The sequence below is a fragment of the Manis pentadactyla genome, chromosome 8 (genome assembly GCF_030020395.1).
Source record: "Manis pentadactyla isolate mManPen7 chromosome 8, mManPen7.hap1, whole genome shotgun sequence".
NCBI classification, from domain to species: Eukaryota; Metazoa; Chordata; class Mammalia; order Pholidota; family Manidae; genus Manis; species Manis pentadactyla.
The window spans coordinates 135890220-135912659 of NC_080026.1; the positions used below are offsets into that span (position 1 = coordinate 135890220).

At 41.8% G+C, this 22440-nt stretch overlaps 1 protein-coding gene across 5 annotated transcripts in view; it reads left to right on the top strand.

Moving 5' to 3' along the window:
- The window catches only part of DOCK1 (dedicator of cytokinesis 1), a 480397-nt gene that overhangs the window by 292406 nt on the left and 165551 nt on the right, over nt 1-22440 (top strand). For all 5 annotated transcript variants that reach the window (XM_057506476.1, XM_036899031.2, XM_057506478.1 and 2 more), the window contains exons 28-29: nt 14202-14303; nt 21143-21237. In XM_057506476.1, the coding sequence (XP_057362459.1) occupies nt 14202-14303; nt 21143-21237 (197 nt within the window). The remainder of the gene's footprint in view (nt 1-14201; nt 14304-21142; nt 21238-22440) is intronic.

The window sequence follows — 22440 nt, forward strand, 5'->3', positions numbered from 1 at the left end:
AGCCAGGAAATAAAACCTTTCACCCCAAGAACGTTTTGCTGTCATTTTCTTTGGTCACACTGCATCCATAGCGAACTTGCTCGGGGCTGAAACCCATTGGCAAGACAATCTTCCACTACATGTTGTTGCAATGTGGACTGAGCAACATTAATAAAAAAAAATTCCTGACTGAACATCTGTTGCAGAATGACTTCCAATTTGCATCTTGTCTGTGACATGTGATTATGTAAAAGGAAAACAAATTGATTTGTGATGCTTTCTTTTAATTTTATGTGTGAGGCAAATAACTGAACTGCTCATGATTGTCATAAGCTAAAAAAAATTAATCTTTAAAATATATCAATTTTGTTAAAGGAGGTAAATCTCAACAAACCCATGTTTTGCATTCCGCGGTTAAAATTATGATGGTCACCATTTGTGCTATGATGATTAGTGCTAAGTAATTTGGTAATTTTAAAATGCAGTTCTAAATTTGGTAAGATTAGTGGAATGGCTTCTCTAGTATTTTCCTTATATAGAAATAAATAGGAAATAAGAATAATATTTACTTAACTCTGAGTAATTGCTATATATTTTGATTATTATCCCCTTAATGTTTTTTCAACAAGCAGACATCTGAGAGGGTGTGGATAAAGTGAAGGTTCCTGTGGCCAGGATCCTCACCTGAACCTAAACTGCTTGATGATGTAATGGCCTGCTGCTGGCTACTGCTCCCACACCCATAGGTTGGGTCACTCTATAAAGAGCTCTGCCCAGTGCTCTGGGTGGAGGCAGAGATGAAGGAGAGTTACAGACCCGAGAGTGTTGGATGCAAATGTAATTCGAGTGCTCGATCTATCTATCTCCAGGAGAACGAGCCAGGTAATAATTCCTTTCACCCCAAGAACGTTCCATTGTCGTTCCTCAGTCTCACTGAATCCATAGTGAACTTGCCTGGGGCTGAAACCCACTGGCAAAGCAGAAGGTTTTTGTTTTGTTTTGTTTTGCGTTTGCGAAATGTGATGTGAAAACATCTGTAGTGTATATGTATTTGCCAAGTGCCTCATGTTACCTTTCTCTAGATACTGGGAGGTCTCCTTAGGATACTAATTTACTTAGACTCTGACAAGTGAAGCTGATGTTTAAATTTACCTGCCAGTAGGTGCCCAGCACACTCTAATAAAATATGAGCTTCATGAGGGCTTCAAGAATAGCTCCTGTTACAGAGTATGGGTCTGTAAAGCTTTGTTAAATGAATGAATAAATAAAGTGATTCCATTACCCTCCTAGGAAATGGGATTTATAAAGCAATGTTGCTCTTCTAAGTTTTATTTTCTTATAGCCTGACCTCTTCTACCTATTTATGTTTGGGGGGAAGTACTATTCCTATTTCATTAGTAAGAATTTTAAAGCATCCCTGTGTACTTTTCTGTTTCTTAATTTTGTTGCTGAGCCACTCACACTCTCCAGTAATAAAACTTTTGTATTGTAATAATATCCTTAGCTTCTCATACTCTGTTAAAGATGATCTCTAGGTTAGCAGCTCTTCTTTAATATGACACATGAGGTCTATCTTAAACCAATATCCACAAGACTAGATCTTCAATGTTTTCACCACAAAAAAACCATGCTAATTGTGTCTGTCACATGATAAAAGTGTTAGCTAACGGTATGGTGGTACTCATATTGCAGTATATGAATATATTAAATCAACACGTTATATACCTTAAGCTTATACAATGTTTTATGTCAATTATATCTCAATTTAAAAAAATAGAAAATTAGACCCTAAAAGCATGCCGATTAAAATCTTTAAGAAAACAAAGACACTGACTGTTATTATTACCACTTGACATTAACTTGGTGGTCAGTCTAGGAATAAAAATAAGATTTACAGGCATGAGAACAATACAAAATTATTGAGAGATATTAATTTGATTTGTTTAGAACTTAAACTTCTCCAACAAATAACAAAAGTTACTGGGAGTAATAGCAGAATTCTTTAAGTTCAATTACCAAATTTACACATAAAATGAAATGGTTTTCCCAAATATATGAATAAAAATATGGAACAATTTTTAAAGCTTTTTGAAAGAAACACCCCTCCTAATAGGAAGAACAGGAACAAGAGTTATTTAAAATCCATATGCTGAAAACCACAAAATGTTTCTGAATGACATAAAAATAGGCTTGAAGAAACAGAGACATTATATGTGTATAAATGGGAAAGCTGATGTCCTAGCCCTCCTCAATTAATTTAAAAATTCAATGGAATCACAGTTTAAATTCTGATGGGACTTGTTTCAACTCCAAAATGTGGTTCTAAAGTTCACATGGAAGTAGAAATTTACGTGGATGCTCAAGAAAAACGTGAAAAACAAGAGTAATGGTGTAGGACTTGCATTATTGAATAACAAAGCCATTTGAAAGCTACAATATTTAAAGTAAGGTCTTAATTCCATTAAAATTAGTCTGTTTTTCTACATGTGCAGAGCAAGAAGCAATTCACTCAGATATCGTTATTAGTTGCATATCATCTATAGGGAATTTTACGATAGTCAATTTTTATTTTTTAAATACACATTTTAAGTTATACAGTAAAATCTGTACTTTTTAGTTCTGATTTTTGGCATTTGAATTAGATTGTTAATTTCTACAACACAGTACACACATGCTGGCGTTTGTAACTGTAGACAAATTGGCATCTTAACTCTATGGATCCTTCCAAACCATGAACATGATCTCTCACTACATTTCTTTAGGCCTTTTTAGATTCTGTCATGAGTGTTCTGTGAGTTTAACTACATACATTTTGTGATTTTTTATAATGTTCTTTTGTGCATGTTCTTTTTTACTCACCCCACCATCATCATTACAGTATCATTCATTCATGTAGCCAGTGACTACACTGATTAGATTTACATGCATAACTGATTTCAACCTTCCAAGAATTCCAGATTTTCAAAACACTTGCCATTTTACAGAAAAGCTTGTTCTCCGTTCTACAGCATTCGTTAACGGTGTCAAGTGATTATTCCGAACTGTTTTCCTCTGAAGCCTTTACTCTTCACATCTACACTAATTTTCTCTCATTTATCTGTGTAGTTTTTAGCATAAAACAAATAGCATTGTGAAGTATCGAAAGGAACTGTGTGGTGACGATGATATTTGATAGGGAAACAGAATGTGTTTACTCTTCCTACTTTCCTTGTACTTTGTTACTATCAGGATACTTATCTACAGTGAATTCTCCAAATAAATTAGCCATTTGTGCATTTATAGGAAGAATGCATATATGCAAAAGCAATAAGCAATACAAACCTCCATTTAGCTATGTCTTAGCTCTTTCAACATTTTCCTGAATGAATATTGCTGTGTTTGGATTGCTTTAAGCTTTTAATTACTCTGTTGCCCCTCCCCAAGTGTGTCTTAAATAGCAAAATCATTGCTTGTGTTCCCGTTATTATAGTCAGTAATAGTTTCTATGATTGGGAAAGAAATATTTTCCCTTGTCAGTCTGTAATAACTCTGTTTTATAATATTTGTGACATCACGTCTCAATTGTTGTCATGTTCCTCTTCTCCCCTAGCCTGGGTAGATGTTGTTTTTTCTCAACTTTTTACTTTGAAATTATTCTTAGGTACAGAATTGTTGAAGAAGCATGTAGTCAAATCTGTACACCCATCAACTAGACCACTGCCTATTCCTTTTGCCTTGCATGTGTTATCGCTGCCCTGTGTTCATTGAGCATTGGTACATATGTGCAATGAAAACTTTTTTTTTGCCAGATTAAAAGTTCATCACAGACATCATGACATATCATCCCTAATTGTTTCAAGCATTTCCTAAGAATAATTCTTCTCCATAGTCAGCAATGTGTGTGACATCTATGAAAATGAGCCCCGATTCCCTAGTATAATGTAATATCTAGCCCACATGAAATTTCCTCCTTGACTTTTTTTTACAGGCCCAGGCCAATTGTCTTGTCAAATGTCCCATATTCTGGATCTGTATGTGCATTTGCTCATGATTAAACAGTGTTTGGCACAAAATATGACCTAGGTGAGAAGTGTCCTTAGCTTTTCATCACACCGGGAGGCACAGACCCTAGTGGGGGAGAATCTGTGGGATGCTGCCGTTCTCCCAGGTTGATGAGGGGCTTCCTCCCCCATGTCCTTTGACCTAATGGTTTCCATTAATGATCTTTGCTGGAATCAACCATTACTTTAGGAGTGGAAACTGGTGGTGTTGTAATTCTCTCATTCTGTCTGCATGTTTTTAGTCATCTGTAGGCGGAGCTTTGCCTCAGCCTCTCCTCACCCTCCTCTTGCTTGTGAATCGGTGTAGACTCATGGGCTTTGGTTTTCATTCCTTGTTTATTGTCCATTGCTCTCACCATTCATCTGATGCTCAGATTGTCCTCATGGTCACACTGTGGCAGGGGAACCTGCACAGGCGCCTTCCCGGGTCCCTTTGACTGGGCCCCCCTGGTCTGGAGCGTTGTGCCCCAGGGTCCCTGTGTGCTCATTCTGGGCGGGGCTGTGTGCTCACCCCTGACCTCCCCCCGGAACTCCCTGCTGTCAACACGTGTCCTCTCTCGGAATGTTTGCTGAGTGTTGCACTTCTTAAATCTCTGCACCGTTTTGAATCTTCTCATCATTTTGGCCCAGTTCCCTCTGTTCCTCCGAGTGTGTTCCAAATGGTCCCCATTTCCTCAGAGCCCTGGGAACCTTCAATTCCCTGAGGACTGTGCTGAAGGGAGACAAGGAGGGCCTGGGCCCCCCAGTGAGATGTGTTTCATGCTTGCTGTGTTTTCCGTAAGCATCTTCTGGTCATGCTAATTGCTCTGCTGAGTATCTGATGGGTGCCCCCAGACTGAGAGACACTTCCAAATAGTGGGAGATTTTTAAAGTAAAAATCAAGGTGTTTCATCTGAAAATCACTCTGGGGGCCTACTCAGGTGTAAGCAGACAGGCTGTAGTGATGTGCTGTGTCTGAGCATATATCCACACACTATGTATATATGTATAGATAAGCATTTTCTAAGAAATATCTTATAACTTAGATTAGTTCTGTTTCTGTTATACAATAATGTCATATCTCAAAATATATTTGATCCTCCTATGATTCGTTAACCTTTTTAACACTTGCTTATGTGACATTGGTCCCTCCTCATCAGCTCATCAGACCAATATAAATGCTCTTCCATGATTCATGGAGAGGGATTTTATTTTATCCAAGAAACTTTCGACTTTAATCTGCAACTGTGATCATGATAGTGTCCTTTATAGACAGAAGTCAATTAAAAAAAATGTGTAGGCATATTGATCCTCCCTTCAATTGGTAAAATTTTATTAAGACTGAATTACTCTTGTTTCAATTAGTGTGTTTACAGGTACTGTATATCATGGGAGAAGACTTAGAAAATCCTAAATTCTCTGAGGCTGTAATATTATCTGATCTACTGAGTTTATATGAAAGTAAATATGAAAATCTCTGCTTTTATCTCTGACTTGTGTTAGCAACAAATGAATTATATTAAGTTGTATACAAAGTATATATTCCTCATTATACCATAAAGTATAATAGGATATGTAAAATTTGACTGTAATTTATTTCTATCCTTCATAACAAATGTGAATGTGTTTAATTTATTCCATTGAATAAGTAGCAAATAATAGTTACGGGTAACTTAAGATCCAAATATTCCCTTTTGGTATATTTGGCCTATAAATGTCTTGCTACAATTACTGCCACTGTAAAATTGAAATTGATTTTGTTTTTAAAATTAGATTTTTTTTCCTTATAATGTCTGCAATGATATAAGATACTACTGCTCTATGAACTCAACCAAGAACTCAATTTAAATTTGATACAGGTTTAATTTTCTTGTTAGTAGCTGAAATAGATAATAGATGACATTATTGTAGTTTCTCAGCCATACAATTTAATTTTGTGTAGTTTCTTTTTACAAACATTCCTCATTGTGTGGTCCTTTCCAAAACAAAAAGGAATCACAATATTTTTGAAAACCGATGAGTAAAATATAGCCATACATTGGTTAAAGGCTTCATGTAATCGAATTTATCTTTAAACAAGAAAAAGAACAAAATGCACTCCTCAGTTTTACCATAAATTCTATTTCTGAGAAAAGTGTTGTGAGGTCCAAATGATATGAATGAATACTTTTTCTTCCAAGAACCTTCATTTTAACAAAAGTACCTAATTCAGCCTTTTTAATTGTGTCTGAAGCTTAATCAAATATTTAATTAACCATACATGAAAGACCTTTATAAGTACAGCTGAATTTTGCATGACACACTGTCTTCTCTTTCTTTATTTTATGACAGAGTTCTTTCTGCATTTGCATTATCATTTATTCCTTACACTTCCCCTCTCATCCTAAAAAGGTTAATTACATGTGACATGAAAACGCTAAGTGAGAAAATCAAAGCAAAGGAGAAAAACCATCCTGTCTATTTTAATAAATCCAAAGAGGAAGAACAACTTCAAAAGGATCATAGAAGTTGGAAGTATTTTTCTGAGTGTGTTGTTATTATTTTAAATCTGAGTAGTACATTGCGTGGTTTATAAGGGGAAATAGTCTGACTTGCCTTGAGAATTAACTGCCCCCTCTGCCATCGTCTCCATTATCAATTCCAAATCCACACCAGCAACTCTTTCCGCTTTTCTTCTTGAATGTTTTAGGATCATTGTTTCATCCCTGGTATTCTAAAATCTCACAATGACAAGTTTTGGTCATTCCTGACACTCAGTGAGTCCTTTCATTCTGCATATGAATGCCATTTGAGAAAAATTACCTTACATTGCTTAATTAATTAGTTTCTATTTGTAAAAACTCTTGATCACTCCATTGATATATAATTCATATGTAATGAAATTTACCTATTTCATGTGAACAGCCTTAGAGTTTTAATGTATTTATAGAGTTTAACTGCTACCATACTCAATTTTTTATTATTGTCATCATCGCTGAAAGAAACCTGTACCACCTCCATCTCCTCTCAAATCTCCGGTCCTGGCAATCATTCATCTTCTTTCTTTCTTTATAGATTTGCCTATTTGGACCTTTTCAATTATTTGGATCATACAATATGGGGTTGTCTGTGATTGGCTTGTTAATTTATGCAAAGAAGCCAGCTGGAATTTTGGTAGGGATTGTATTAAATCCATAAATCAATTAGGGGAATGTTCCCATCTTAACTAGACTGAGCCTTCCAATCCATGAACATGGGGTATCTTTCCATGTATTTAGGTCCCGTTTAATTTCTCTGAACATTGTTTTGTAGTTTTCAGTATATGAGTCTTATACTTATTTTGTTAAATTCATACTTAAGTATTTTATTTTTTGGTGATTTTGGAAATGGAATTATTTTTTGAATTTCATTTTTGGATTGCTCGTTGTTGGTATATAGAGAAACAATTGATTTTTGTATTTTGATCCTGTGTTCTGTAGTCTGCTAACCTCATTATTCTAATAGCTTTTTTTTCCTGTGGTTGTTTTATCATTTTTATAAAAATAGCTTTCTCTCTCCATTTTCTGTGTTCTTTCTTCCTGGAATTCCAATTTATTAGACACTGAATCCCTTGAATGGATTCGCTGGTGTTCTTATTCTGCTTGCGTGTGTGTGTGTGTGTGTGTGTGTGTGTGTGTGTGTGTGCGCGCGCGCGCATGTGTGCAGGTGTTCTGTTTATTAGAGGATTTCATTAGTTTTCCCTCCTAACAGTTATGTTAAAATGATTATTTATGCTTACATAGTTTAAATATTCTAGAACCCTTTCTTGGTCTTTTTGTCTTCTCTTTTTATAACATTATGTTCTTGTTTTATGGATATAATCTCATATCTACCTGAGCATAGTTATTACAGTTCTTTGAATTCTATTATACTTCCTAATTTTCTTTCCTTCCTCCGGATTCTGTTTTGTCTGCTCTTTTGGTGTCTCTTAGTAATGCTGGATTAACTTTTCTCAGCAGGCCCTGCAGTCTTGATGAGACCCTCTGTTGCCCACGTGTGTGCAGAGCCAGGTGGCCGGGGAGCCTGTGCATGGGGTGGTCAGGGGGTGAATGCTCATGGCCTGGTCAGATTTCCCAGAAAGTGTTCTCATCTCCTGTTTCCTTTTGGTAGGGGGCTAAGACTTGTGGAGGGGGTGAGTTTAAACATGCTGGGAGTGGAGCAGTGCTGAGACAGGGGAGGGGACAGTGTTTGGTTTCTTATCATTAACATTGTCAGCCAGGTGGCTTCAGCCACACTTTATTTTCTGTTAGTCAGGCGCCCCCTGTTCAGAGAATAAACATGTGTCCCTTGCCTGGGAGCAAGTAGGAGAGTCCCCTCAGTGGACATTCTGGGAGTGGACACATGCATCACATTTTAAAGACATGAGTGCTCTTGATTTTCACCTCATAATATAGCTTTGCTTTCTGAGTACCTGGCCCCTCCAGCTGTGGAGACTGTAGGATTCTGTCCCAGGAATCAGCAGGATTCCTGTTGGCCAGCCACCTGCTCCCGCATCAGGGCAGTCAGTGAGCACCCACACATCTACTCTGCAGCTTCCAGATTTTCTTATCTCTACTTGTAAGTCTTCTCATTCTCTTGGTCCTGTGTTTGTGAATTTAAGAAACATTCTTTATTGTCAGTATAATGTGAGGAAACAGAGAGGAATGCATGCTCTGGATCATTTTTAATTTATTCTGCAGCAGCCCCTAAGTGTGTTTGCACAAACATCATCTCCACAGAGACTTCGAGTGAGTCTTTGGACTGGTTAATGGCATGTTTAGATATTCCTTGTTAGTTTTTTGGACTCCCTACTTTTCTCTTTCTAATTTCCTCATAGCAAATAGAACCCTTTCCCATTTAACCAGTGGCTTTCCCACTGGAAAGTGGAAAGCCTTTGTGCGCCCTAGGGCTCTCACCTTATCGGTACCAAGAACTTATCCATACGCAGATTTATTTCAAGTCACACCTGCCTTGTAAATTGGAGGACTCAACTCTTAATTGCATTCCCTTTTCCTGTACTCTGGTCATTGCAATGTTGCTTTTACAGTTTTGATTCTTTGGCTCGAATGCCCCCCCAAAATCAAAGTCAGAATTCAGCAGGTTGTACATCTTCCCACAATGATTGCAAATGTTTGCCCAATTGCATTTAGCAATATATTGAACAGGTCCCTGGAGGATTACTTCTTTAATTTTAATGATGACTATGAGGCAGATTTGTTTTCATTGATGTATATGAAATTTAAACATGTAAATGAGAGTTCCTCTTCAAAGTACTTGCCTTGGTGAAAACAGGCTTAAGTCTTTTAACAAATCATCACCAGCAGTCATGAAGGATAATCCCAGATTCCATAATTGAACGCTCCTGTCATTCAAACCTGGTGCCTGCCCGCCAGATTTGGTGCTCCTGGGCCACTATTAGAGCTCTGACTGTCTGTGTGGTTTGGAGTTGTCCCACATTGCTTAGCATTTAGAGCATTTAGAAGACAGTTGAATTTTCTGCCTCTGTATGTTTCCCAGACAGAAGATACGTATTCCTTGTAGGTGAGCTCCAGGGTCTGTGATACATGCGTATCTGGTTGACGAAATTACCAAGAGTAATCTCATACTCTGCCTTCAAGTCACATGGCCACGTCCATCCTTATTGTGGGAATGAGGCACGCCTTCACAACTCTGTGTGAATTAACATCCTTGGGATTTTTCCTTCTCATCCATGTGCTCAGTCTTAGACCTTAAACCAGCAAAGCTGGGGAGGTTACTGTTAAGAAGGTGGGGCTCATCCTAAATCCCCTATCTCCAAAATCTGTCCTTTTTAAAATCTTTTGTCTCTATATCCTACAGTGGCATCTTACATTCATTCACTTGCCTGCTACAAAGTGTCCCCTGCCCTGCCACACGGGCTCCATCCTGCCTGTCCCCTGTTCTGCCTGTCTTCCACTCTGCCTGTTCTCTGTTCTATTGTCCACCTGCCTAGTAGGGGAGGGGCACAGATTAAACCTGGGACACACGGAGGGCAGGTTAGGACGTTTCAGAGGGGAGTTGCCACCAGGCTTCAGGAGCTGTGCAAAGCAGTGACCAAGTCCACGTGGACGGCGGGGGGGGCCCTGTGCATGTGCTCTTCAGTGATAAGGGGACTCACGGCCTGGGGGAGCTGGTTCCTGCTGCCAGAAGAGATCTGTTTTTCTCAGCACTACCTTTTAAAATAGTAATATATTTATGTTTATAAAAGGAATCTGGGTTTATTTTCCCACCCCTGAAACTAGTGTTTTGTTTTGTTTTTCCTTTTTCTTGTTTTTCTTCTTTGTGCTGTATTCTTTCTATTGCTGGAATATGTATATGTAATTATCTCCACTTTAGTTCTTCAAGCTCTTTCTCATGTTATTAAAATACGTCATATTCCATAGTGAATATTTAATATTTTAATGATTGTGTAATATTTCTCAATAGTGCTACGGTATGGTTGCCTGATGTAGCAAGTGAAAACACAGGATACCTGGTTCTATTGAACTTCAGATAAACAGTAAATAATTTTCCTAGTATCTGGACATCCCATGCAGTATTTCCAATGCAATATTTGGGACACACTTATTTTTTGTTGTTTATCTGAGATTCGAACAGAACTGGCCATCCTACATTTTATCTTGCTGCCCTACAAAATATCATATCACTTATGTGGCTTCTTGATGTTGAAGTTTTCAGTGATGCAACAGGCATCTTTAGGCATAAAAATTTCCTATTTTGAATTACCTCCTTGGGAGGATTGTTAGAAGTAGAATTACTGAGGAGATGAGTATTTTTTTTCCTAGACTCTTCAAACCAATTGCCAAATCGCTTTTTAAAAAGGTCATAGCAATTCACGCTCCCACCAGCAGCGCGGAAGAGTGCTCATCCTCGGCGCCCTTGCTAACATTATCGTCACCTAAATACTTCTTTGCTCTTTTGGCAGGCAAATAATGATGTATCATTTTCATCTTTGATTACTAATGAAGTTCACATTTTTTGTTTATTAGGCATTCTATTTCCTGGTTTTTACATTTTCTGCAATTGTATCCTAACTTCTCTGCCCCTATTTTGCATTGCTTTGAAGTCATAAGGAATGTATCTTCTTTTAATTTTTTACTCAGTTTTACTCAGTCACTGGGGCTGAAACCGGTCCCCGTGCCAGGTTCCAGGAGGAGTTGTGCACAGTCACCCGCAGCCTACCTGCCAGACTACCCATTGTTGAGAAAGAAAAGCTTCACATGACTTTGAAATGTGTTTCAAGTAAATCAATTAAAAAGCATAGAAGAGTAATTTTCTTCTGAGCCTGCAGAATAAAAGCTTCTGTTTACAGTTCTCCCCATTTCTGTTTCCAGTTTGTGACTGGTTGCAAAAACAGTTCCCATAAATACCCTCTTTGCCCACCTGCCCATAGTGCAGGGTGCTGCTGGGGTCATGGCAGCGGGAAAACTTCACGGAACCACAGTGCTTCCCTCGAGAAAAACCGGCACCCTGTGGGTGGGGCTCCGTTCCTAAGGCAAGGGGGTGCGTTCCTGTGTATCACCCTGTTCCTAGTGGGCTCATAGCTTCAGCTTGGAAAAAAGCTGAACTAGCAAGATTTGCTTCCTCTAGGAAAGACTGAACAGTGCACATCCACGTTACTTCTGAACATTTCCCAAGGTTAAGTAAAGACCATTTGCACCTGCTGACCTTTGACCCCTAACCTTTGGTGATGTTCAGCCTCTGTTCCCTTCCCTGGGCCTACTCCAGCTAGAACCCCTGGCTGTTAAAGAAGGTGGCATTCAATGGCCTTCTCTGTGGCACTTTCATCCAAAGAGAAGACTTCCCAGTGGCCATTTGTACCCTCCCAGGACCTGCTTTTTGGACATTTGCTACATTCTCTGCAGTTTTTCATTTTCTGTATTTTGTCTGCTACCCCAGCCTTTGCCCAGCATGAATTTTTCAGCATTACGTGGCAGCCTGCTTCCTAAATTGACTATGTCTGCATCACCTGTTCAGTATCTGGCCGGACTCCTGACGCAGTGGCGTCTCTCATAACGTTACTCAGAGCTCTTGCTCTTGGTGTACTTGACGCTGCTCTGGGGTCTTGCCTTTCTTTCTGCTTCTAACTTGGTGTTTTAAGTTAAGCACAATAGGTCTATTGCTTCTCATTATGTATAACTGGCTTTGTGATTTTGATGAATTTAATGTGTGAGTCCTGATTGGTGAACCCTTTTGCCCTGCAGGAAATTAGTTTGAGCCCTGCGAGGCACACCTTGGTCAATGTAGGCCTCTTCTTGCTCTGGAAAAGCACCTAGTCTACTGTGGACGCATCAGGTCAAAGGTAGCTGTTAGGGCAGGAAGTGGGGCACCGTCTGTGGCAGCCTTTACCTTTCCTCACCCTCTCCAGCTTTCTCTGATGACTGCAGGAGGGCAGGAAAGTGAATCTCTACCTCACACTGGCCGTCAGAAGCAGCCTCAGAAAGCTCAGAAGAAAGAATGAAAATGTGCATCGGTATAACAGAAATCAGCTCAGGTGTGAGTGGCTGGCAGGGCTGGGCTCACTCCATTTTGCCATTTACTCATTCAGAGGGGAACACCTCTTAGCCTCAGTTTCACTGCCTGTAAGATGGGTCAAGAAGGGAATCTGTTGGTGCGATTGAATGGAGCTGTAGGTCTAACGGCCTTAGCTCAGGCTTGACATTGTAATCGATCAACACATCACATTACGAAGACCATTATCTAAAAGGTGGTATCTCATAAAGAGTGAAGAAGGTGCAAAGGTGGTTTCTCTGGATTGAACTCAATGGAATGACAAATACTTAGTGATTTCAAAAGTTCCTATTCATAAATAGACATTTTGCCTTTTTATAAATCAGTCCTCCAATGGAAAATGAGCATTATTTAGCTCTTTCCGTGAACAGTAACTTGGAATCTAAATCTCAGCAATTATCATCATTCACAAATAATTTACATTTCTGGCAAATGAAAGATACCATATTATCATTATTGTATTTATTCAATTTACACAATGCGTCCTGTGAGGACTCTTTTGGGAACATGTATGTATATTATAGATATATAATGGATTGGAAAAAATACTTAACTTCTGCATTTCACCATAGACGATGCGTTAATTCCAAATTAATACAGAAGACATTTAGGTATTCAAATATATTGCTCGTAAAAGTAGAGTTAATAAAGAATGCAATTTGGGAACTCATTTAGCAGGGCAAAACTAAGGACCTGTCTGGAAGTATGTCTCATCCTCTGATTTTACCAGACTTGCACTGGTTTAATGGGAGAAAATAAATGTCCTATGTGTCTTAAAATGTCATTAATTTAGCAAAAACATGTAAAAGCAAGGAAGGCTTTTAAGATGCTGTCATGCATGAAATCCAGAAGTGATCAGTTGCAGTCAATGGCAACAGAACGGGCTAGCCGCTGCCCATCGATCAAACCATATCCCCTTTTGTGTGTGGATACGAGCACATGTGCACAGGCCTGCACACACAAACGCGTGCCCACCGCCAGGCCCATGTGTGTCGGCCGCAGGCGTTTGCTAACTGCTTGGGCCCTTTCCTCTCTGCATGTCTTCATTGTCTGCTGGTTTGCTTGTGCCTTTCTTCCCAGCTCTGTGTGCTGACAAACCCCCTCTCCCACTTTTCATTCTGGTGAGCCTGCATTGCTCCTCGCCCTGGGGGAGGTGGGACCATGGCTCACTATGGAGTCAGTGGTGATTGCCTCCAAATTGGCCAAGGGGGATACAGGCAGGTTTTGAGAAATGAAAGGCTCTTTGCCATGGCCCTGGAGTAGGGTGGGGCTGCGTACACATTTCGTCTGATAATAGGGCAGCAGCTTTCTAGAGAGCACAAAGCCTAAGTGACAGTGGCTTAAATCTTGCCTTTAATTTTTGCATAGTTAGTGCAAAAATATTTAAAGTTTGTTTTTCCAGCCCAAACAACCATGTGTTCAGAAAGCATTTAATGCAGTTAGAGAGAAGGAAATATAGTAAAAATAGATAGATAAATAAATAAATAAGGATAGTGAGGTTGGAAGTGACCGGGGACCCAGTACTGCCAGGAAGCAATGGGTCCAGAGCTGGGCACCTCCTGCCCAGGCCCCGTTGCTCCTCCCTGACCAGTTTCTATTCCAGATTTTTGGTTGATGTCAACTTTCCCCAAGTGGTGATCTCTCCCCATCTAATTGTAGCTTTTGATTCATTTACAGGGGAACTTCGTGGCTTGTATGACAGCGATTTTACGACAAATGGAGGATTATCATTATGCTCATTTGATCAAGACTTTTGGGAAAATGAGGACTGATGTTGTGGTGAGTGTGACTTTGACTGTCTGCATCCACTGTGTTTTGGGGCCAATATGTTAGGCAAAACACCTGTATAAATATTTCTATTTTCAGTATGATTTTGCCTAGAACTTGCCTCTAGTTGATTTTAGAAGCTACTTGGAAAGGTCTGAAGCCGGGTTTCTAAGAAGCTAAGGGCCCTGATACTGACTTGTTTCCCATGTTGCCCTGGAGTGTGATGCAGGGTGGAAGGCCCAAGAGATCTCTTTTCTTGGGCCACAGTTTTCCCGGTGCTTAGAGATCCTTGGAAATCTGGAGGAGCTTCCTAAGGAGAGGCTGCCATTAACTCCTGTCTGTTTATTGATTAACTTCCCAGTAGAGAAGCCAGAGAGCCTTGTCAGCCTTAAATTGTACTCTTACTAATTAACTCTAATCATGGAAGCTCATCAACATTTCTGGACTCTCTAGTCGTCCTCAGTAAAACTATGATAGAGCTTAATTAGGAGAGGTATAATAGAGGGCAATTTATTGCTTAGGAGCTACCTCTCTAACAACCTGAAGTCACGTGGCCATATGGCACATGCTCTTTGCAAAGCTGTAACCAAACTGGTTGGCAGAGCTCCCAATGAGATGTTGACCTGAACACTGGTGTCTGGTAGCACAGGTCCCATTTTTCGGGCCTCTAGATTCCTATCGAGCAGAACAGATGCTACTGTTTGTTCCAAAACAAGGTTAACAAGGTTGGTAGCACGGTTGCATCTTACTAAGAGATGGGAAGAAGAGAATGCATTTAATGATTCTTTTGCAAAGGATTCTTTGCAAAGGATGATTTCTAACTAAAAATTTCTTTATTAATCATTGTTACTACATGTGTGTGTTTGTATATTTAAATTTGTAAAGAGACAAAAAACAGAGCCATACCTAAAATTAGTAGTTTTCCTTAAATAAAAGTTAAGGAACAAGAAGGCATATGTGTTTGTGTGTCTGTGTGTTTAGTTTTGTTTAAAGTAGGGCATACTCATGTCTGTTCTGTATATCACATTTACATGGTGTGAGTCTTCCATAATCATGGATGGCAGAGGGAAGTCCAATTTGTGATGTGCAACATTTCAGGCCACCATTGAGTCTCAAATGTAGCCCCTCAGCCCTGTTTTGGTCAGTGGAAGGATAGTTGTAACTGAATCTATATGAACAAATTCCTAGATAACATTTCAGGTAGAATAGTACAGTTTAAGAATGAGGAACATTATTCATCCTGAAAACTTAGGACTCCAATTAACAGTTTTTCCTTTATCAGAATAGTCACATGGCCAAAATCCACACATGCAAATTGTCTATGAAGTGTCTGGTTGATGGGGAAGCTTCACTGTGTTGTGAAAAGGGGTTATACCACATGGTGTTTAAAAATGACTGTAATTTGCTGAATTCCAAGTGTGTACACTCTCTCCTTGCACGGAGTAGATGATCAGATACCTCCTAAATGTTGTGGTCCTGATTTCCCAAGGGATTTTTTCCTTAGATGCAGCAGTTCAGAAAATCAATTATTTGCAGACAATTTGATTTCCGTTATAAAATGGCATTTGCAGTTTGGATACCACAAATTCATACTGCAAGGATTGTAAACCATTTTTACTGTTAATCTGTCAGAACCTTTGTTAAATGTGTTCCCATTCATTAACTATACAGAGAAGGGATTTGACTGTTTTTCTACTCTGACAACCTCTTGCAAAAATAAAAGATCATTCTGTGTTAAATAATTGGAAGTTAATTAGTATTGGAGTATGAAAATGGCCTTGGCCATTTTCTGCTGACTACCTCCTGTTAACAAGTGCTATGTCAGGTTTTCAAAGTCAGCCCCTTTTCTGGTTGGATCAGTCATTCCCATAAGAAATCACAACTATTATCAACACCAAAATCCCATGCCCCAGAACTATTCCTTCTACAGTGTCTCAGATATCCCCTTAGACCCCAAGACAGTGAGAGGCTGGAGCAGAGCATGGTGTAGAAAGACCGATATGGAAGAGAAAAAGATAGAATGTGTCCAACTCAGAACGCACGATGGAGGCAGTCGCTATAGGATGCTGAGCCTGGCCCTTGTTCTCCGTCTGCAGCAGAGATGCTTGTTGGCAGAATGGCACGAGCTGTCATGTGTCCACGTCTCAGAATCAGGAACACAAATTGAGGACTTGCCCGGAGTCCCCATAGTGAGACGGAAGGTGATGGGAGTGCTCTGGGCCTTCCGGGAGAGAGTGCTGTCTGTTCCAAATGTCCATGGGGTGGCCCTTAGGAAGCATTTGTTGAGTGACTGAGCGAACCATGACTTATGAGAGCACCCTGCCAGTGGAAGTCATGCCTTTGGTTAAAGGGTGAGTGAGCGCAGGATGCAGGTTGGGGGCAACTGACTTCCAGCACGGCAGCCCCTCCCCTCCAGTTTGGACTCTTGGCTGGCCACATGTTGTGGAACTGCCCCACTGCTCCCCAAGGCGGCTCCCAGTTCTGCCCACTGGTAGATTACCTAGGGTCGCCAAGTCCTGCAGACCTCTGCACGGTTAGGGCACTCCGTCTGAGATGCCCTCCCGCCTTCTTTCAGCTGCAGCCCCAGGCTCTCTGAGAACCCCGCCTGACAGCTGCCTCGGCCTCGGCGGGTGGGCGCACGCCCTTTGCCCCTTCCTTCGTACCTTGTCTGTCCCACTGACCATCAGCCTGTACTGGGGGAAGAGGAGGGTCCAGGCGGTGTCTCACGCCTGGGAAGCAGTGAGTGAGGATGCTCGTGGGGCTTGTGGAAGCAGACTGAACTGGCTGGCTGTCCTTGCTGTGGAATGTTCTGCCAGTGGGCATGCCTGGTCCTAGAGAGCCTTGGGTTCCCTGTGAAACAGCCATCAGGGGCTGTCCGCCAGCCTGTGTGGAGCACGTCCTGAGTGGGAGGAGGGGCCTGGCGCTGAACATCTGCTTCTTTATTCCTTGTGACCATTCCCTTGTAAACGAAGCTTTGCTGAAGGCACTCTACACTGGGTGACGACTTGGGTGAAGCACCCTCTCACAGTGCTTCACTCAGTAGCTGCGTACTGAGCACCCACTTTGTGTTAGCGCAGTGCAGGATGCGACAGTGGTCCAAGCAGACAGGCCCTGCTCTCCTGGCCCCACTTTCTAGTAGAGAGTATCACAGCTAATCGGGGGGTCTCCCCAACCAACCCAAAGTATTTGTGCTATAGAGAAACAGTCCCCGTGAGGCAGCCACCTGGGACTGAGTCAGGCGGTCAGGAAGTTTCTTTGCCAAGGAGAGGACTATGGGATATCGAGGAACAGGAGCGAGAGCCACCAGGCGGGACGTCGTGTGCCGGAGCCTCTGCTGGGGGGCAGCCAGGGCGCTGGGGCGAGATGAGCTCGGGCGGGACTGCCCTGCCACACCACACTGGGCCCCGCAGGCTGCGCTACGAAGCTTTGTGTGCTTGCTTGTATGTTCCACTTCCTACGTCATTTAGTTGTGTTTTTACCCTAATCGTTTTAAAATGATTTTTCAAACATTCATTTATTTTTTGAGTAGACTTTTTATTTTGAGATAAATGTAGAGTCACATGCAGCTGTAAAAATGTGAAACATAGAGGTCCCTGTATGCTGTACCCAGTTAAACTTTCAGTAGGAACATCTTGAAAAACTGTGGTCCAACAGCAAAGCCAGAATGGCCACACTGATAACAGTCCCTTATCTCCTGCTGATTCCTCCAGGGTTAATTGTAATCTTCTCCCTGTTTGTCATGAAAAACTGCAAGTATAGAAACAAGCTGAAAGAATAGTGCAATGAAAACTATTCTCTCACCACCGAATTCACCAGCCGTGAGCAGTTCGCCACGTTTCCCTCCTGTGTGTGTGTCTGTGTGTCTGTCTATGTGGCTGAATCCTGTAAGTATGTGAGAAACATGCTTCTCCCATAAGTGGTTCAGCAAACATCTCTCAAGAGTGAGGACCTTCCCCAGGGGTCTCATTGCCCTTCCAGAACATAGCAGCCATCCCCTCATTCCATCTGCATCCACATTTTTCCTCAGTTCTTGCTTTTTTTCTTTTTCCATGGCATGGCTTTTTTGTGTTTCTTGTTTTGACAAGTCCAAGCCAGTAGCTTGGCGGGCTTTCCCCCATTTTGGGTATCTGAGTGCCAGCTTGTAATGCCTTTCCATTTGTTTCTCTATCCCTCCATGTGTCCTGTAAACAGGAGGTTCGGTCTAAAATTCAAGGCCACCCTTTGGCCAGAGCACTTCAGAGCTGGTGGGACACACTCCCTCCTGCAGCCCTTGGGAGGCCAGGAGTGCCAGGCTGACCCCGGCTGATGATACTGAGTTTGGGGCACTTGGTTGAAAGAGTATCTGCCAGAGCTCACGACTGTGAATGTGCATAGTTCTCTGCAATCCCTTGCAATTATCATGTAATTTTGGGGTGGTACTTCGGCATCCCCAGAGACTGGCATTTGCATCCTCCAACAATCTTTCATCTGCTGAGTTTAACATTTACTGGTGGTCCTCGTCTGAAACCCTTATTTCTTTGGCAAAGCAGAATGGTGATTTCCCACTCCTGATGGTCAGAATGCTTTAGCTTTAGCCTAAGAACATTGGGAGGCCACTGGAGATGTGGGTCAAGTGGGACATAGGGAAGTGTTGGTGCCTCAACAAGATCTGCAAATTTAAAGGGTCACTCTGGGTGATGTGTGGGGACCAAGAGGGTCAACAGTGGCCAGAGGTCGACGGCTTCTGATTCCCCTCAGCAGAAAGGATGGATGTGGAAGGATGACTTTATTCAGGTGGGTGGGATAGGCATGGACGGGAGGAGAAGTATTTATGGCAGGAAAATTTTGTCTAGGGAGTACGTTGATGGCTACTGTTAGAGCTGCCCACTTACTGTGTGGGGCGTCCTGTGAATACTCAAACTAAGAAGCACAGCGGGAATGGATTGGTCTAGGATGATGCGGTTTTCACAAAATACCCTGTATTAATCCTCTAGCTCCCCTTGATGACATGGAGATGCCATGGAGAGGGCCTTTTAAGCCTCAGCCATTCTAGGCAAATGCAGTGGAGGGGGAGCACTGCCATGGCTGGTGAATTATGCAGACTGATAAGAAAGCCCTGCAGAACCTCATCTCCCACAATACCCAGCATTTTGTCTGATCAGCAAAGTACCAAAATTTAGCAGCTGAGCCATACTAATGAAGCCTGCTACTGTGTTTCCTAGGAAAAAAAAAAACGGAGTTGGGAAAATATGCTTCTCTTCCAGAATAATAAAAACCAGACCCTGTATCTCAATTATTAGGCTTTGAGGAGCCATCAGCAAGAATGCCAGCAATTTCATGCAAATCGAGATGTGACTGAATTACAGCACTCAGCCAACAAAACATGCAACCTGGTCATGTGCATGTGCAACTCTTGACGAAGTGGGGAAGCTCAAATTGTGAAATATGAATTTCAGTAGTAAGCTGGGAGAGACACCACTCACTGTGTCGGGGGCATCTGGAACCTCCTGCTCATAGGGCCTGGTGGCCAGAACCCGTGTGAGCTGACTTTGGAGGCCACGGGGCTGACTGTCCCCTCCCAGCTTTGCCCAGGTCACTCTCCCTTCTGGACTGGAGGCCTCTGTTGTGGTGCTCTGCAAGGCTGATATTGGTTGTCCCCCAGTTTTTATTCATGGTAGGAGGCAAGCCAAAGCCCTCACACAGCAGACATGACTTCTGGAAACCTGGCATTGCTATTAAGATTGCAGAAGTTTTGTCTCAACCTTGATCATCAGCTTATTTCTACTGTCTAGCTTAACTCATGCCATTTTGCAAGAAGTACTTGTTTAGAACTTTGAACTGGGAATTACTTTCCTGGCTGCTTAAATTCTGTTCAGCACCTTGGTCTCCACAGCCATTGCACCTAATTATGATTCAGTAGATTAAATAAATGAGAAATATCCACTCATTTGGCAATCTCTGACCATGGCCTCATTTTTCTAAGTGTATTCTTGGTTGCCTTTCCCTTACGCACCCCTGATCTTGAGGGAGCACACCGTCTACCTGGGTTGTGTGCTGCACAGGAGAGCCACTTGTGCTGTTCCACTTAGCTCAGAACAAATGCCAGGTCTTCGGGTTGCAGAAATTCTAATTCAGACATGCCCAGGGGTAGAGCCCCTGGAACGTGGGAACGCCCTCCCAATGCCAGGAGCAGCCTTATCAGTCTGGAAGCGGGTGGGCAGCCAGGTGCGACCCAGGATGTGCCGAGGATTATCCCTGCAGCTGCAGAAGCATAGCCAAGTGGCTTATGGGCTGTAGCTGCCATATAAAAGAGTTTGACAATGTGACCACGTGCCCAGATGGTTTAGGCAAAGTGAAAAGGTGCAGATGGTGAGGAGTCCCCTTTGAGCCTTTTTTTTTTTGTTAAACTATATCAGGAAAAGGAATGGACAATAATACCCCATATTCAACCTGATGGGCCCCGTTCCTAACGCAAAGTGGATTCAAAGTAAATATAAGCAACAGCTACAACCTGCCCGACACCGTATTTGTGAAAACATATTTCCCTTTAAGCAGAAAGAGTATGAAGGCATATTTGTAGCCTTTTGAGGCTTTACTCTTTATGACTGTGAGAGAGACATGCCCAGGGACTATTTCCAAATATATCCTTGTAAAGATGACTACAGACCGGAGGGGCGCAAGCAAACAGAAAGAGGCGACGCACAGCTCCTGCCAAGTTCATCTTCATTACTTTTTAGAATGTCTGATCAGCAAAGGACCAAAATTTTGGTCCTCATTCAGCTACCAAAAAATGAGGTCATTTATAATGTAATTATTCAGGTTTTCACCTTTTTTCTTGGTGGGCTGTTGCAATGTTGTATTTTTTATTTCAGGACTTCCTGATGGAAACATTCATCATGTTTAAGAACCTCATTGGGAAGAATGTCTACCCTTTCGACTGGGTGATAATGAACATGGTGCAGAATAAGTAAGTCCAGGGCGGGGAGCTCCTGGCTTTCATGGGGTGCCGGAGTCGCGTGTGGTGGGAGCCAAGGTGTTGCCTGGAGACCACGGGCCCTCCTGCAGAGAGCTCGCCCTCCCCCTTCTGCGATGCATAGTTATTTGGGGAAATAGACGTGGAGATTGGGTGATTTCCTTATGCCCACACAGGCACTGGCACTACAAACTTGAGCTGCGCCCTCTGGAGAAAGAACAGAACCAGAGTCACCCTTGGCCTCTGTCAGGGGCAGGGAGGTACTGTTTGCCATCAATGTGCCATCCAGTTTTAACCACGTGTGTTTATTAGCCAGAGTGATCCTCAGCTCTGTGCTAGGTTTCTGAAAGGTGTTTGCAGTTCACGTACTTCAGTTTTAAAAAGTCATGGGCACTTTTTTTACCCTTATTAAATATTAAACATGTGCCTTGTTTACCATCTCCCTGTAAGGGCTGTTGGTTAATTTTCCAGCATGTGGGTTTTATAATTTTTGTAAATGCCAACAGTGATCATCGGCTTCTCATTCACATGTGATTTCTAGAAGAAATTCCTTTGAACCTCTTTTTTTGCTTCTTTCTTGTTGCGGTTTTTATGTTGATGATTATAGATTCATAGGCAGTGTGGTTATAAGAAATAATGCAGAGTGATCTTGTGCACACTTTATCCAGGTGCCAAAATGTGAAAGCATTTTGCAAAACTGTAGCACCACACCTCAACCAGGGACTTGGTATCGATACAATTCATGGATGCTGTTCAGATTTTCCCAGGTGTGCTGGTACATGGCATCCATTCTTGAGTCTACCGCCTCGGTCAAGAGGCTGAACACTGCGTCATGGAAAGTGTCCCTCTTCCCACCACCTCTCCCTTGCCTAAACCAGGGCAACCACTAGTTTTTTTTCCACTTGCATAATTTTGCAACAATGGTATATAAATGGAGTAATGCAGTGTGTAATGTTTTGGGATTGGCATTTTTCACTCTGCTCAATTCCCTGTCGATACCATGTAGGCTGTGTGCACCACAGTGGTTCGCTCCTTTTCGCTGCTGAGTGGTGCTCCATGGCATGTATGCACCGTAGAGGGGATATCCATTTTCCTGTTGAAGGGCATCTGAGCTCTTTCCAGTTTGGGGCTGTTATAAGTAAAGCTGCTATGAGCATTTATATACAGTTTTTTGTGTGAATGTAACTCTTGATTTCT